The sequence below is a fragment of the Zosterops lateralis genome (genome assembly GCF_965231275.1).
Source record: "Zosterops lateralis genome assembly, chromosome: 5".
In the NCBI taxonomy this organism is placed as follows: domain Eukaryota; kingdom Metazoa; phylum Chordata; class Aves; order Passeriformes; family Zosteropidae; genus Zosterops; species Zosterops lateralis.
In genome coordinates this window covers 44,853,312-44,869,268 of record NC_139766.1, presented here as the reverse complement: position 1 = coordinate 44,869,268, position 15,957 = coordinate 44,853,312, and the positions used below count along the sequence as shown (strand labels likewise).

At 50.5% G+C, this 15,957-nt stretch overlaps 2 protein-coding genes across 2 annotated transcripts in view; one reads left to right on the top strand and one right to left on the bottom strand.

Moving 5' to 3' along the window:
- The first annotated feature begins 233 nt into the window (after positions 1–233).
- Positions 234–15,957, top strand: part of PRAG1 (PEAK1 related, kinase-activating pseudokinase 1) — a 46,494-nt gene continuing 30,770 nt past the window's right edge. The window contains exons 1-2 of the mRNA XM_083862505.1: positions 234–353; positions 567–702. The gene's annotated coding sequence lies outside the window, so the exon portion shown is untranslated. The remainder of the gene's footprint in view (positions 354–566; positions 703–15,957) is intronic.
- Positions 1,465–2,935, bottom strand: CLDN23 (claudin 23). The gene has a single exon (XM_083862385.1). It carries the CDS (start codon positions 2,818–2,820, stop codon positions 2,122–2,124), a length of 699 nt encoding a protein of 232 aa, XP_083718511.1. The 5' UTR covers positions 2,821–2,935; the 3' UTR covers positions 1,465–2,121.

Sequence of the window (15,957 nt, the reverse complement as noted above, 5' to 3'; positions counted from 1 at the left end):
AAACCAGTCTCATCCATAGCTGCGCCCCAGCCTTGGCAGCCCTACCCCAGCCTGTCTGCAGCCCCTGGCCCCCAGGAGCACGGAGAGCCCTTTGTGGTACCCCCAAGCACGGAGGAGGTGCTGGGGGCTGTGCCCTGCAGCAGCGAGACATGCAACCTGCGCGGGGACTGCGCCATCGAGGCCGGCCGAGTGACGTGCCACTGCGCCCTGGGCTACCGTGGTGACTACTGCGAGGAGGCCGAGGTGCAGCCCCTGGCAGGGCCCATTGCCCTGGGGGTGGCCGTGCTCCTGCTGCTCGCTGCTGCTGCCGTGGGAGCGCTGGCCTACATGCGCAGGCAGGACAGGCGGAGGAGGTGAGCTCTGGGGCTGGGCTGGGCCAGGTACAACTGGGAATAGACAGGGACGGGGTCTCCTTACCCAGGAGAGTCCTGATGCACTCCTGGGTTATATGGAAAGCTTCAGTCACGCCAGCAGGCTCTTACCGGGGGCTGTGGCAGGACTTTGAGATCGGCCCCATCTCTAGGAGTTGGCTATACCATTCTCAGTGTACATTTTTCCCTCTCCAGGACCTCGAGCACTGCTTCCACTCGAGTGCTGACCTTGTACCACCGTGAAAGTGATCCAGAGGAAGAGGATGAGGAGGAGGAAGAGCTTCCCCCCAAGAGTGATACATTTGTGAATGAAGCTTATGAAGGGAAAGAGGTGAGTGGCATCTGAAGTAGGCCCTGCTAGGGAACCCTCTCATACACTGCAGTGCCCCAGGGCCCAGTGGTGGCATGGTGCCCACTCCTGAGGCAAGCTCTGCCCTCCTGCTGAAGGAGAAGGGCAAGACCAGGGGTGCCTACAGTCTGACAGGGCTGTCCCAGTCTGCCTGTGGCTGGACCCCCTGTGCTAAGGTGTGGGGTGGGCTTAGAGAGGCTGGGTCAGACTCACCCCTGATACACCCATCTGATTTCTGCAGAAGCTGCCAGCCCTGCTAAGGAAAGGATCATCTCACAACACTGTATTTTCATAAAGGAACACTGTGCGGCATCTCTTGTGCCATTGTGGTTTGTGTGTGGGCCAGGGAGGGGAGGTTGGTTTGCTCTTTCTAGATGTCTAAGTTCTAGGGAGCATACAAATCCAGACAAAAAGCTTTTGGGAGGTTTATCAAGAAGTCTCCAATCCCAACACACTCTGAAACTGTCCCTTGAGTACTGTCTCTCTGCAGCAAGGCTTAGCTTGCTGACCTGGATACTTTGCGCTCACCTGGAATAAGAATCTGGCCAAATAATTCTGAAGGAAGCTGGCTTGGCTCTTACCTTGTTATGCAGGGGGCTGAAAAGTATTTCATAGTGTAGTTCTGACCTCCTGAGTGTCCCTTACAAACCAGTGAGACCAGTTTTACCACCTCACACCAAGCTAATTTTGAAAGGGGAAATAAATGCTATTTTTTTCTCTGTGATCTTTCTCCCTCCACCCCCCGCCCCCACTCCACCCTGAAGTAGTTGTGCTCAAGGAAGGAGAAATCTCTTCTAGAGCTGATTTTGATCACGGGGGAAAAGTTCTTTGGGAAAGTGCTATAAAAGCTAGCTGTGCCCTTTTACAGACATTTCCTCCCTGCTTCAGGCAAAACACAGAGAAGTTGGGTGAGCCGTGCCCGCTGGCTCTCAGCCCAACCTGCCTGGCAGAAAGCCCATAACCATCCCACAGCACAAACCTTATTGCTTTGCATTTATTTTGCTGTTCGCACAGTCCTGAGCTGAGCAGAGACATGAGACAGGTGCTCCCCTCCCCTGCTGCCAGCTCTGGAGGTTACATGCTTCTGACCTGTATGTTGCTTACATGGGAACACCAAAGCTGTCTCTGCCCAAAGCTGCTGTGCATGATACAGGAAGATGAGGTAAAAGCGGCATTGAGGGACTGGAGCCACCTCTGGTCCTCAATCCAGCATGGCTTTGGCACAGTTGTAGATCCTGGAGCACAGCAGGCTTTTGAGGAAGTCACAAATATTCAAAACAGGTCCTTGGTCTTGTTTCCAGCCTGTTGAGAGGCGCTCCAGGATGCAGGGCATGGCTTGTAGGGGCAGGGGCCAGCACTGCTCTTGATGCCAGGGAGGTGACTGCTGTCCCAGTGCTGGGGCTACAAGTCAGAGTCACAAGGTAGGCTGCTCCCCCAGTGCTGTGCATCTTTCTCGTCCTCCAGCACATCCCAGGGATTGTTGTAAGCTCTACTTGAGCATGACCCAGCCTCTGTCACAGGGGTGGGGGGTGACTTGGGGGCCCTGCACTCCTTGCAGCAGTGATGGAAGCTGAGGGCAAGGGCCAGCCCCCCGAGGATCTCCAGACAGCTTCCCAAATAGCTCAGTACCAAGCTGTAGCCTACAGTCAGCGTGCTGCCAGGCGGTGCAGGCAGTGCCCACAGCTCCTGCGTGTACCAGGAACTGGGCACGAGGCTCATCAGCCCGGAGAGGAGCAGCACCAGCCCCGCCACGCCGGCCACCAGGTGCCGGGGCTCCGGCTGCCAGCAGCGAACACCCAGGGCGGCCACCACCAGCCCCACCAGGGTCACCACCAGCGAGGAGGGCATCAGCCCCTGGGCCACCCGCACGGGCACCTGCTCGAAGTAGCCCAGCTCGTCCGCCTGCCCGCACAGGCGGTCATGGGTGCTCTGCCGCTCCCTGCAGATGTCCCAGATGCCCTGCTCCCACACGACGTCCATGGGCTGGTTAGGTACGAGGCTCACCTGCCTCCAGCTGGGCGCCAGCGTGCCCGTCAGTGTCAGCAGCAGCCCGCAGGGGCACAGCACCAGCCCCACGATCATCTCCGTCGGCGTCCGCATGCTGGGGAGGTGGGTGAGGAGAGCTCCGGAGGGCTCGCCCGAGCACCGCGGGACAGGAGCTGTGGCAGAGGTGCAGGCAGGGTTCCCCGGGGCTCCCCGGCGGTCCCGGAGCCCTCGGGAGGGCAGCAGCCCGCGGAGCCGCCCCGGGGAAGTGCGGGCAGGAGGCGGTGCAGCGGGCGGGGCCCGGGCAGGGCTGGCCGGCACCTGCCGCAGGGACAGCCCCTTGTGTCCCCTCGCCGGGGGCGGGATGGGGATGGGGCCGTGCCCGGGCTGCTGCGGCAGCACAGGACCCTCTTACAGCTCCCTTCGTTTGCTGCATGCGAGCTTGCTTTGCTGTCAAATCAATTAACTCATTAATGACAATAATTAAGATGGAACGCTGGCAAATCTCGCATTTGGTAACTAGCCCAAAAAGACCTCTCCCCCTCTCTGTCCTTCAGGGAGAGCTCCTGAGCTTGGCCCTGCTTCTCCCGTTCCCTCAGAGGGCAGACACAGACACTGCAGCCTGGTTCTCGCTGGGAAGAGTCCCTGGGATGGCCCCTGAGACAAGTATGGGAAATCGCCACATTTGAGACTCCAGTGTGGGATTTTGAGCCCCAAAAATCATTCGTGTTGGGCCTCTTCAAATTTCCCTGGATTTCTGCCAGTCACACCGAGCCCAGGAGAGGGCAGCATCCTCTGTGGATCCATTTGGGATGAGCAGGGCCGGCTGAGCTGGAAAGCTGCTGTGTGTGCCCCAGGGCACTGCTGCTTCCCGGCCTTGGCCGTCTGGAGGGTCTGTGCTGGACCAGGCACTCCCGGCTCCCCTCCTCACTTCTCCATCCCACAGCTATTTCCCGAAGCCCTGAAGCCCTTCAGCTATCCGGGTGCCAGATCATTTTAGGGAGGGATTTTGAAATTGTTGAATGCTGGATCTTAGTCCAGCTGGAAGGCAGGGGTGGGTTGGACTCAGCCAAAGGCTCATGTCCCCAGCCACGTCTGCAGAGCAGCCAGATGAGCATAACTCCAGAACAGGAACACCTGCCTTTGTCGTGTGCAGCCAGTAGCTTGCTAAAACTTGGCACTCCTCATCTGGGACACTAAGCTAGGGGTTGCTGATTCCTTTCCTGTCCAATTAACTTCTGTAACTTTTACCCTACTCCAGACACTGACTGTGGCTGCCCCTGTGGGTCCAACCAACACACCAAATGTGTCTCCTGGTCTGCCTTCTGCCGTGGGATCCCCACACAGGAACAGGGGCTGCAAGCCTGAAATCTTATAGTCCTGACTCTCTCATTGGGCTGTTTCTGGACACCTTTCCATCTGGGCACCAAGTGGAGGCTGGCTGTGAGATGGGAGGCTGGGAGAGGGAAAGAGCTGGTAGCAAGCTGGGTGGCACAGTGCCATGGATGAGGGCCTATCAGTGCCCTTTGCCTCCTCCCAGCTCAGGAGGCTTTTACAAATCACAGCTTGGTGGCAGTGCTGTCAGGTATAGCAGTGGTTTCCCATGGAGCAGCCAAGCCAAGCTGTGAGCAGTTGATAGCAAGCCCTGAGTCCTGCATGGCTGGCCAGGACTTTTCTCCCCATCCCAGATGTGTGGGTGGGGTGTGTGCCAGCCCTGACTGAAAGGGAGAAATTCTCCATTTTGTTGGATATGCCCACATTTTACCCAGAAAAGCTAAGAAATCTAGAGAGTAATGCCCATCCTGGGCTTTGCAATGCCTGCCCTAGGACCCCTCTCTGCAGCACCTTCCTTTTTCTCTCATCTGTTCCTCGAACAGTGCTGTGCCCCTCTCACCCTTGCTCATGCAGGCTTGAGTCTGGGAGGTGGCCACTCCTTGGATCTGCAGCTGCAGTGGAAACTGGGTGCCAGGAGTATTACAATCATGCACCAGGGCAAGTTTAAAAACTTGGGCCTTTTGAATTTATTAATGATGCCCAGGAGGATGTGTCTGCCCTTTGGGCTGGTGCCCGGGCTCCTGACTGTGGGACAATGATAAGCAGATTAGGTGATGTGGCCCTGGTGCTGGATGACCTGCCCTGAGTAAGCTCAGGGAAGGAAATGGGATTAACAGAGCTGTTTCCCCTTGCCACAAAGTTATAGATTGTTCATTTCTTCCCTTTTACTTTCTAATGAGGTGGTATGAAAAGCAATTCAAAGAAGTGCCTGGCCCTTTCCAAGCTCTGGGGAAGCATTTAAAGCCATCTGGCCTCGGAGATAAAATGGTCTGGCTGAAATTGCTTTCCTTCCCACATTGCCCTAGCTACTGAGTGGGAAAAGCCACCTTACTTGGTGTTTCCTACTTCTCCAAGGCTGTGATTTAGTTTTTCCTACATTGTTACAGTCATCTCTTTAAGAATGTGATGGAAACTTTATCCAGGCCTGGTTGAGTTGGCTTGCATTTTATTACTATTTTTTAACACCCCATTGTAAATTGGAGGAGCAGCAGAAGGCCTTGAGCTAAATGGAGCTGAAAAAGATCTAGGGCAGGAGAGTCAGAATTTGAGACTAATTCCATGGAAGAATTTTTGTGGGTTTGTTTGTTTGTTTGTTTGTTTGTTTGTTTGTTTTAAGGATCCATTATGAGATATTTAGTATTGAGTTCCTCCTCCCAGCCTCAGATACCCTGCATCACTGAAGGCTGGGAATTAATTTGGGGCAATATTCCTGTGTTCAACCTGTTCCCTGCCTCTCTAGCTGTCTGCTTCCAGCCACTGGTAGTGATGGCACCCTAGACTGGACAAGTACTAGTGTCTCTTAGGTGACACTGTGAGGTCAGTGTGGATAGGACTGGTAGCTTTTGGGTTACCCCATTGTCAAACCAGCTGAGCAGAGTTTGCCTGATGCCAGCAATGGCCAAAGAACACATGTACACAACAATCTCCACAGTTTCTTATGCGATCCATAGTCTGATCAGCCTTCTTCTGATCAGCTGAGCTTTCAAAATGTGGGTCTGGAGAGAAGAGTTTCCCTGCACAAAGGTAACTCTGCCCCTCCACTGTCGGCTGAGATCACGGCACTGAGACTTGGGGACAGGGAGGTCCTTTTCAAGGAGGTTACTCTGACTCCTTTCCCTTCACAGCTGTGGGAGCAAGATCCTCAGCAGCAGCAGGATCTCTCAGCATCCGGTTTGCTGTGTGGGGAACAGCTGGGGCCAGGGCTGTTTAGCAGGAGCCTGCAGCTGGTAATTCCTGTTTACATCCCACTGACCCTGGGGCTTTGCCTGTGTTGCATATGGCAAGATGTCCCCATACCACCACAGTGCCTGCATGTCCTGCAAGTTATACTGTACCCAATTCCTTCTTGGGTTCAAAGTGGGCTCAGCCCCTGCTGGACACCAAGCCACAAGGCTGCCAGGTCTGTGGACATGGCAAATGGCAGCACATGTGCTGTGCCACCCTGGGTTGCCCTGTGACTGGTAGCCAGCAGGCACAATACTTGACCCTGGCTGTATATCATTCATCCTCTCTCTCACTTGAGGAGAATTTGCTTTGCAGAGTGTGGCAGTCCCCTATATCTGGCCTGATGTAGGAGATGGGAACTGGGTGAGAACAGTGCCCATACAAGCAGGACCTGCACTTAGGGGGCTGCAATTTCCTCTGGTCTAGATACTTATGTAGCTCCACTGTCCATCTGTGTTTGCCTTTCACTTGAAACCCTAAATCTCTGCAGGCTGGGAGCAAAGCACAATGGCTCCAATAGCCTATGTTGTGCTTTTCAGCATTTAGACCTGGTTGTCTAAGCCTCTCCTCAGTCCTCATCCCAAAGGAAATCTTCCTTAGCCAGGTGTCCAGGTTGAATGATTTTGTTCTGACCATTCAATTTTACTGCTTTTTTTTCTAGCATTTCACATGGGGCAATTTCTAAGAGTGCAAACTAAGGGTGCTCCTTGCTCTCAAACCATGGCCCCTGGATCATGTGAATGCAACTGGAACACACTCTGCATTGTGCAAACAGCTGCAGTTGCAATGGACTTCTCCCAGCCCAGCTCCCAGCTTCCTCCCTGGCCACACACACTGCTGTCTTTGTCCCTGCTGGGAGGCCAGGGATGAGTCCCAGGCAGGACAGGGTCTGTGAACCTCCTGGCTAGTTGAATGTGGAAGAGAGATCTGTGTGTGCTTCCCAGGACACAGAGAGCAGTGGTCAGCACCCAACAGGCAGCTCCATGCCCCAGCTATCCAGCCTTTGTGGTGGTACTTCCACAAGTTGATTTATTAGCCTTCCCCTTGCCCATCGACCTGCCACCCTTCCAGGCTGATCATGGTGGTAACAGCAGCCCTGAGGATGCACTCTAGAGGGGTTATTCAGAGAGCAGAGATGTGTTGGGCGTTAAAGGGCTTGCAAGCACCCATACTGGCAGGTCTCACTCCAGGGCTGTGACCCAGCAGTGGCTTAACATATCCAGGCCTGTGGCCATTGCAGTTTTGGCTGTTCCCCCTGCTCAAAATCCAGTGTGAGGGAGCTGCAATTTGGGGTCAGTGCCCTGTAATGCCTGCAGGGAACAATAAATCCATCAGTGAGCACTGAGACTGTTCCTGCTCTCTTTCTGCAGCCCAGCTGTGAGTCTGAACACTATTCAGACTGGATCCTGGGAATGAGTTGTTGAAAGCCTTATTAGATGCCCCCCAGGTATTCACTCATCCGTTAACCTCTCTCACTTTCCAAACTGCTGCACTTGGACTTGCCAGATTGCCCAGTGCTGCTTTCAGTTCCGAGAATGATACAAAAAACATTTTTGCAGCTATGTCTATTTTTGTCTGACTCAGTCCTGAAATGGTTGAGAGTAGTTTGGACATGAAGCTCTTATGTTGGGTTTTGGAGGTGCAGTGCTTTTCAGACAGGAATAAGAGAGCAGTTAAAGCTGTGTCTGGCTGTGGAAACTGCATGTTTGTCCAGTTCCTGGGCCACAGATATTGCAAGCTAAAGGGCAAAGCTTTATGCTTGTGGGTGCATAGCGTGTTGCAACTGGCAAGACAAAAGCAGTGCTCCATGATGGAGGTTCATCTTGTTACACTGTAAATGTGACTCATCTTCATGGACTTTGATCTCCCATTGGGCTGAAACACCTGAAACCAAAGCGCAGATGGCTTGTACATGTGCCTTTATGAATTTGCTGGGAGTTTGGTCAGCTCTGTGGGCCAAATCACTGGACATATGGCCAAGATTACAGTAGAAAAGACCTGCTTAAACCTTTCTCTTTGAGAAAGCCCTGGGTGGGAGACAGCTGTGCCCCGTGCCTGTTCTGGAGGCTGAGAAATTGTGAAACTTCTAGTCTGTGGGAATTTATTCTAATAGTTGTGGATGGAGAGATAGCTGCGTCTTGCTTCCATGTTATTTCACTGAGTTATGGAATGTTTTGGGTTGGAAGAAACATTAAAGATCATCTACTTTCAATCTCTCACACCATGGGCAGGGACCTTTTACACTAGACAAGGTTGCCCAAAACCCCATCTAATCTAGCCTTCAACGCTTTCAGGGATGAGGCATTCACAAATTCTCTGGGCAAACTGCTCCAGTGACTCACTACCCTCACAGTATAGAATCATAGAATATCCTGAGTTGAAAGGCAGCCACAAGGATTATCCAGTTCAGCTACTGCCCCGGCACATGACAACCCCAAGAATCACACCATGTGCCTGAGAGCATTGTCCAAACACTTCTTGAACTCTGGCAGGCTTGGTGCTGTGACCGCTTCCCTGTAGAGAATTCCTTCCTAATATCTAATCTAAACCTATACTCTTTCAGTGTAAAATCATTAACCCTTGTTCTACCACTACATTCTCTTGTAAAATATTCTTCTCTAGCTCTCTTGTAGACCCCTTTAGATACTGGAAGCTGCTGTAAAGTCTTCCCAGAGTCTTCTCTTCTCCAGGCTGAGCAACCTCAGCTCTCTTAACCTGTCTTCACAAGAGAGGTGCTCTCTTCACACCTCTGTGACCCTCCTCTGGCCTTGCTCCAACAGGTCAATGTCCCTCTCATGCTGGAGGTCCCAGAGCTGGATGGGACCCACTCCAGGCAGGGTCTCACCAAAGCGGAGTAGAGGCACAGAATCCCCTCCCTTGCCCTGCTGCCCACACTGCTTCAAATGCAGACCAGGACAAGTTGGCTTTCTGGGCTGCAAGAAAACACTGAAGATCATGTTCAGCTTTTTGTCCACCAAAATCCCCAATCCTTTCTCCTCTGTGCTGGTCTCAATCTATTCTCTACTCAGCTTGTATTTGTGGTTGGGATTGCCCCAACCCAGCTGCAGGATCTTCCACCTTAGCCTTGTTGAACATCTCAAGCCTGTCCAGATCTCTTTGGATGGCATGCTTGCCCTCCAGTATGTTGACCACGCCACACAGCTTGTTGCCATCAGCAAACTTGCTGAGAATGCACCTGATCCCACTGTCCCTGACAAAAATATTAAACAGCTCTGGTCCCAGCCGAGACCACTTAACACCAGTCATCACTGGTCTCCACTTGGACATTGAACAGATGACCACAGCTCTCTGAGTGCCACCATCCAGACAATTCTTTGTCCTCTGAGTTGTCCATCTGCCAAATCCACATCTCTCCAGTTTAGAGACAATTGTGTTTTGTGGGACAGCATCAAATGCTTTGCACAAGTCTGAGTAGACAATATCAGTTGCTCTTCCCTTAGCCATCAATGCTGTAACTCTCTCACAGAAGGCCACCAAATTTGCCAGGCACAATTTGCCCTTACTGAAGCCATGTTGACTGTCACCAATCACCTTATTATTTTCCATGTGCCTTAGCATAGTTTCCAGGAGGATCTGCTTCACGAGCTTGCCAGGCACCAAGGTGACACTAAGAGGCTTGTCTTTCTTTTTTAAAAAGTGCTTCTCCATTCCCAGTCAGTGGGTGCTTCACCAGACTGCCATGACTTCTCAAATATGATGGATAGAGGCTTAGCCACTTCTTCTGCCAGTTCCCTCTGGACCCACAGATGTATCTCATCAGGTCCTATGGATCTGTGCAACTTCAGATTTCTGAGATGGTCTCAAATTGTTTCTCCTACAGCAAGTACTTCCTCATTCTCCTAGTCCCTGCCTTTACCATTTGCAAGTTGGTTGGTGTAGCTGGAGCACTTGGCAGTGAAGACTGAGGCAAAAAAATCATTGAGTACCTCAGCCTTCTTTAAGTCCAGGGTAATCAAGTCTCCCATTCTCCCTTTTATTACTGATGTACCTCTGCAAGGTCTTCTGGTTGCCCTTGATGCCCTGGTCAGATTTAATTCTCAGGGTGGACAGTTCCTAACCTAATCCCTGGCTGCAATTTATCTGTGTTCCTCCAAGGCTACTTGGCCTTCCTGCCACCTTCTGTAGCCTCCCTACAGGAGGGTTTGAGTTTGAGTTTGTCCAGGAGCTCCTTGTTCATTCATGTGGGCCTCCTGGCATTTTTACCAGTCTTCCTCTTCACTGGGATGCATTGCCCTGGAGCCTGTAGGAGGTCATCCTTGAATACTAGCCATCTTTCTGCCCCTCTTTCATGCAGGCCTCTACAAAGCAGATCTCTGAAGAGGGCAAAGTCTGTTCTGGCATATAGGACCCAGTATTTGGCCTTGTCATACCTTGGCCCTCGAACCAAAGCATTCCTACCAGCAGATCCCACGTCCCATTCTCTCCTTGGGGCAGATTGATCCAGTTTCAAAGTGGTTTATACCTGACTTGAATTGAATTTCATCTGAATTATGTCAAATCCTGTCTTTGTCAGATGTTTAAGGTCATCAGATGGATCTACTTTCTGGCATTCCTCTGGCTTTGTTTTCTTTAATATTATCCACAATATTTCTAACACAGCGTATTGTGACTTCTAACCCACAGCATGGAAGCAGTGAATAGTATGAAAGCCAGGACAATTCTCCTGCGGTTCCTTTCTGTATATGTCTTTCTAGTCTGACTGTAAGCCAGGAATAGCTCTTGTCACCAGATCAAGGTGCTTTATTTGCTCTAATTTCATCCATCTTTTATCTACATGGTATTTCCCTTTCTGACAAGAAGTCTGAATGGGATAACAAAAAATCCTTTATGGAGGTCAAAATTTTCACATCTGCTGCTCACCCTTTGCCTGCCAGATCTTTGAGAGAGAAAATTTAAATGGTTTGGTATAAAATAATTCTTAAGAAATTGCAGTTATTCTCTTCTCAGTCCCCATATTAGCTCCTTGGTGCCTCTGAATTAATCCTTTCTGCAGGTCAATTTTCTAGACACTGAAATATGGATCTATAACTTGACTTCAAGCCTTTTAAACAGGATGCTGTGCTCACTCTGCGCCATTTTCTTGTTTCCACTCCAGCAGGTCTTGGAGAACATGGCTTGGGAACTGAAGACAGCTCCTCCTCTGATAATGAGTGTTGCTGCAGCTCATACACATTTCTCCTGGCTGAAAGTTCATGAACCTCTTCTTTCACAATCTTGCCTCACTTCCTGACCCCTTTCTGTTCATCATTAAGACTGAATGCTGGGGCAAGAGTTTGGTTGTAGGCACCTAAGAGAGAGACTGCAGTCATCATTTTATCTTGGTGGTGGTTTGTGGAGGGTAATGGATCTCTTCAGAGAGATATTCACCTCTAGATTCAACTTTTATGAGGAAGATAAATGCACAAAAGGCAGCAGAGCCATCAGTTCCTTCCATTTGCTTTCATCAAATGAATGAGTGATGTTCTTACCCATCCCTGGGTCCTTTTTCTTCACTCTCCCAGTGTTGCTTCTCATGTCCATTGCTATCTTTCCATCACATAAGCTGTTTCTTCACTGGAAGCCAACACTGGGTTGGCTCTGGGTACAGAGCTAACTGCTTTGGTCTAAGGCCACCTGCAAATGTTTGAGCTTTGCTAATTCTCAGATCTTTCCTCTGCTCTGCTTTTCCCCTCTCCCTCCCTTGTATAAAAAGCTGGTTGCAAGGAATTACTACCGTAGCACTGGGATTTTAGGAAAAAAAATCTCCCTGAAGAGACAACCCTGGGACAGCTCCTCCGAGCAGAGGTGGCCTGTCACCTTTGGGGGTTTGGTAGTGTTGGTTAGACAGAACCACCTGGCTTGCACCAGCATTGGCAAAAGTCTTGCTCCCTGAGGCAGGCTGGACCAGAGACTGTGGAGGGCTCTTCCAGACAATGTTGCCATGAGTCTGCAAAAGAAAATATTTAGTCCATATCAAAGCTGGTTTATTCTCTCATATCAGGAGCACATCTGCACTGCACTTGGACACAGCAGCCCTCTCTTTCTGCAAGGTGGCCCCATGTTACTCATAGGTACGATGGCAACGCAGCACATGCAGGAGAGCTGACCTTGCTTGCATTCCTCCCTCAGGCCAGTCACTGCATTTGAAATACCCTTATGAAATGTCTGAACTTGCAAGCTTGTTGCTAAGCTTCCTGAGCACCAGAATTTGGGATTTGATAGCAGAGCTGGGAATGCTTCCATCTTTTCCCATGGCCTGGACTGCCTGGATGCCCTGGGAGCTTGGTGCCTGTTTCATTGTTTTACTGTCTTTGCTACTGCAGCAGTAATTAGAATAAGGTATAATTACTAAGTTTGCTCTGAGACACATGCAAGGCCATTGAGCTGCACTGCAAAGTCCTCTGTGTTTTCTGCTCCTTTTAGTTCTGTGACAAATGCAGACCCTTTGGTTTAAAGTGGGAAGCTAGTGGCAATGCAGGTATGAGCTGGCACTAAGTTCCATGCTCCTTTCTTCATCCTACAGACCCTTCATCTGTCCTCTCCAAAGTAGCCTGTGGGTACTCAAAAAGTTAAATATGGCAGTTTAGATGCAAACAAAATATTATAGTTTAGGTGCTTGGTGTGAAATTGTGGTCAAAAAATCTGGAGATGTGTTCTGGAGGTCAGCAAGAGATGAAAGAAAAGGTACTCCCATCTTTTGGAGACACCCAGGATCATCCAGGCACCACCAGGGCTACATGGCACAGAGAACTCACTGGACGTGTTTTTCGAGGGTGGGCAGAAGGCATAATGCAAAGATGGCTCAGCTTGGCTCTTCTAGCCTTTCACACCAGCACCTGCCTTTGGAGGATGGAGTGATGGGCTTGCTCCCAAGGCACACCCCAAATCTGACAGGAAAGAAGACCCATTTTTTTCCAGGAAGTTCACTGCAGACCTTGGAAAATATGACAGTTTGCAGCTTGGTCCCTGAAAAAACTTGTGCATGTTTTTGCTAACTACCACCAGTACTCTTCCTGCAGCCCTCTGATTCACCCAGACCTACCTTGTTTTCACATACCAGCAATGCCACCGGAGCTGGGCAGTTATCAGAAGACAATGAATCACCTAAAGCATCTGCTAACTCATTCTTACAGGAGCTTGTCTTACTCATAGCGCAAATTCCAACTCTCAGCTGCTCTGGAATTTTTTTACCCACAACATTTGCAGCCACTCCCGGTCACATTTTTGCCATCTCGGTGAGGGACACAGGCCCACATAGCTAGAAGACAAGGTCAGCAGCTGCAAATCTCACAGAGGGGCCAAGGATTTCCCTTCCACTTAGGAAGGTACCCATCCCTGATGCTTGTTTTTGGAATTTTATTTTTTTTCAGTGGTAAATGTTCCCTTTGGTTCTGAGGGTTTTTTGCTACAACACCAAGCAGAGAATTCCACTTGATGGCTGGTGCCTCTAGGGCAATAATGTGCCAGCAGGCTTGTCTTAGCAGGGCTGACCTTTCAGGGAGATGTTCAACTTGATGTCAACTAGAGCTGCAAAGCAGGATCATTTCTGATCCTGCTTTTTTTTCTACCTTGGCTGGATTGGCTCCTAGACTGCTCCATAAATCATTGTCCAGTGATAAAATACCAAAGGGGGCTGGCTTTGTCTGATGCTACTCTCGAGAAGTCAGATTTTATCTTAGTAAACACAGGCCCTGAGACTTGATCTTAAAGGTCTTTTTCAACCTAAACTATTCTGTGATTCTATGGCCTGTGTGCACCTTGGGTGTTCTTAGGTAGGAATGTTATTGTGGGCCCTGGATGAGGCACAACAGTACTATCAAATGGTTCTGTTTCAAGAAATAGGAAGATTTCATCTTGGTTTGTAGCATAAACACTTAGGAATCCTGTGTGGGTTTCAGGGGGAAGATCTGTTCAGTACCTTCTTGTACCTCTGTGTTCCTTTGGGCTGTATCTTTAGCCATCATACCTTCTGAGACAGAAAGCTCAGATAAGGTGTTACAGACCTCAGGTCTCAAATGGCTTTTTTGTAGGTGGACAATATTCAACCAGTTCACTCTGTCACCTCATGTGGGGTACTGTCCCTTCTCTCTGTGGCTGTCCAGCAGCATCAACTGGCTCAGCACAGTCCTGTGGCATAAGTGGGTCCTTCTGTGAGGGGTTATTGCTTCACTCCATCACAGAATGGCTGCGGTTGGAAGAGACTTCTGGAGGTCAGCTAGTCCAATTGCCCTTGTCAAGCACAGCCAGCTAGAGTAGGCTGTCCAGGGCAATGTCCAGTAAGCTTTGGAATACCTTCAAGGATGGAGATTCCACAGCCTCTCTCTGGACAATTGTGCCAGTGCTCAGTCACTCTTGTAACAAAGCTGCCTTCCAGATGGTCAGCCTCCATCATGGATGAGAATTTAGATGGAGACTGTGCAACTTCTCTGGGCAATCTGTGCCAGTGATTAGTCATTCTCACATTAAAAAAGTATTTCCTGATGTTCAGAAGGAACCTCCTCAGTCTGGGCCCACGGCCTCCAGTCCTGTCACTGGGCACCACTGAAAGGAGCCTGACTTTACCTTCTTTGGTAACATCACCTTTGCCCATTCTTCCTATAGTCCTAGTCCATAAAGTCTTGACTGGCTCCTTATCCATCCTCTGGCAGAGCTCCATGTATTCCTGCTGCTCATGCACAAGAAGAGCAACTCCCTGTTCTCATTTGCCCATTCTGTCCTTCCTAAAAGCCTGTATCCCTCTGTTGCCACACTCTAGTCATGGGATTTATCCTACTACAAGACTGCAGCCCTGCAGTGCACACAGATCTCTGATTCCCCATCCTGCATGCAGGAGTGTACAGGTGTGTTAGAGAGTTCCTGGGGAGGCCTGGGGGGGACTCCTCCACAGTGGTGCCACCGTTCCTTGCTTAAGCCTGGTGGGTGATTTTGTCATCCCCTCCTGTCACACCACCCTTTGCTCAGCCACCCCATGTGCCACTCCCTTCCAGGGATGCTGACTGCTTTCTCTCCCTTGTCGTTCCTAGTCCAGACGGTGGCTTTGAGCACACAGACATGCTGACGTTTCCCTGCCGCCCTGCCCCATGCTCATGGGTGTGTCAGCCACTCACTCAGTGTGTCCATTAGCTAATTTAGCTAATTGAGTTTCACTGTTTGCTTAAATTGCACCGAAGACAGTTTGCATTCCATTGTCTCCACTCTCCTGTGACGACTGCAACCTTTTAGGAGCAGCAGACTTCCAGAAAGCAGATAGATCCTTGCCTTGCATCTTCCTGCAGCTGCGAGGCACAAACTGGGCATAAGAAGATTCATCCTCAGCCCAGGCACTTTGCTGATGTGTTTCTAGGACTGGCCCAGTCCTGCTGAAGGCTAAGTGCTTGATGACTGCATTAATCTCACCTACTGCAGGTGAGATGGTGCCTCTGTTCGCTCCCAGAGCAAACTCTGGTCAAAGGTTGCAACAGTCAATACACATGCCTTAGTCACTTCCCAGTTGATTTGGAGAGCTCCATTTTGAGAATGTCCTAGAAGTCATGTCTGACAAATCTCTGGCAAATACAGTTTAGCTCTGAAATCCACTGATCTTCCTCTAAAAAAGCCCCCTTGGGGGATTTCCCAGGCTAGGTACAACCTAGGGTGGGATGTTCCCTGCAGCTGCTCCCTGACAGCCAGGCCAAGTGCTCCAGCTGCTCTTCTCTCAGTAACCACAAACACTCAGGATGTGTCAGCACAGATGCAGCCCTGGGTTGTGTGTACTACTGGCTACTACTGGGACTAGTTTGTCAAGTAAATGGGAATGGATGCTCTGGGAAGGACCTGTGAGAGCTTTTCAGTACCAGCACAGATCCTCCCTACTTGGGACAAGGTGTTTTTGGTTGATGTTCTACTTGTGGTGTGGAGGCAGAGACAATTCAAGATCACCAGGAACTGCCAGCTGGACACCAGCTGGCAAGACACCTGGAGATGTAGAACTCAGCC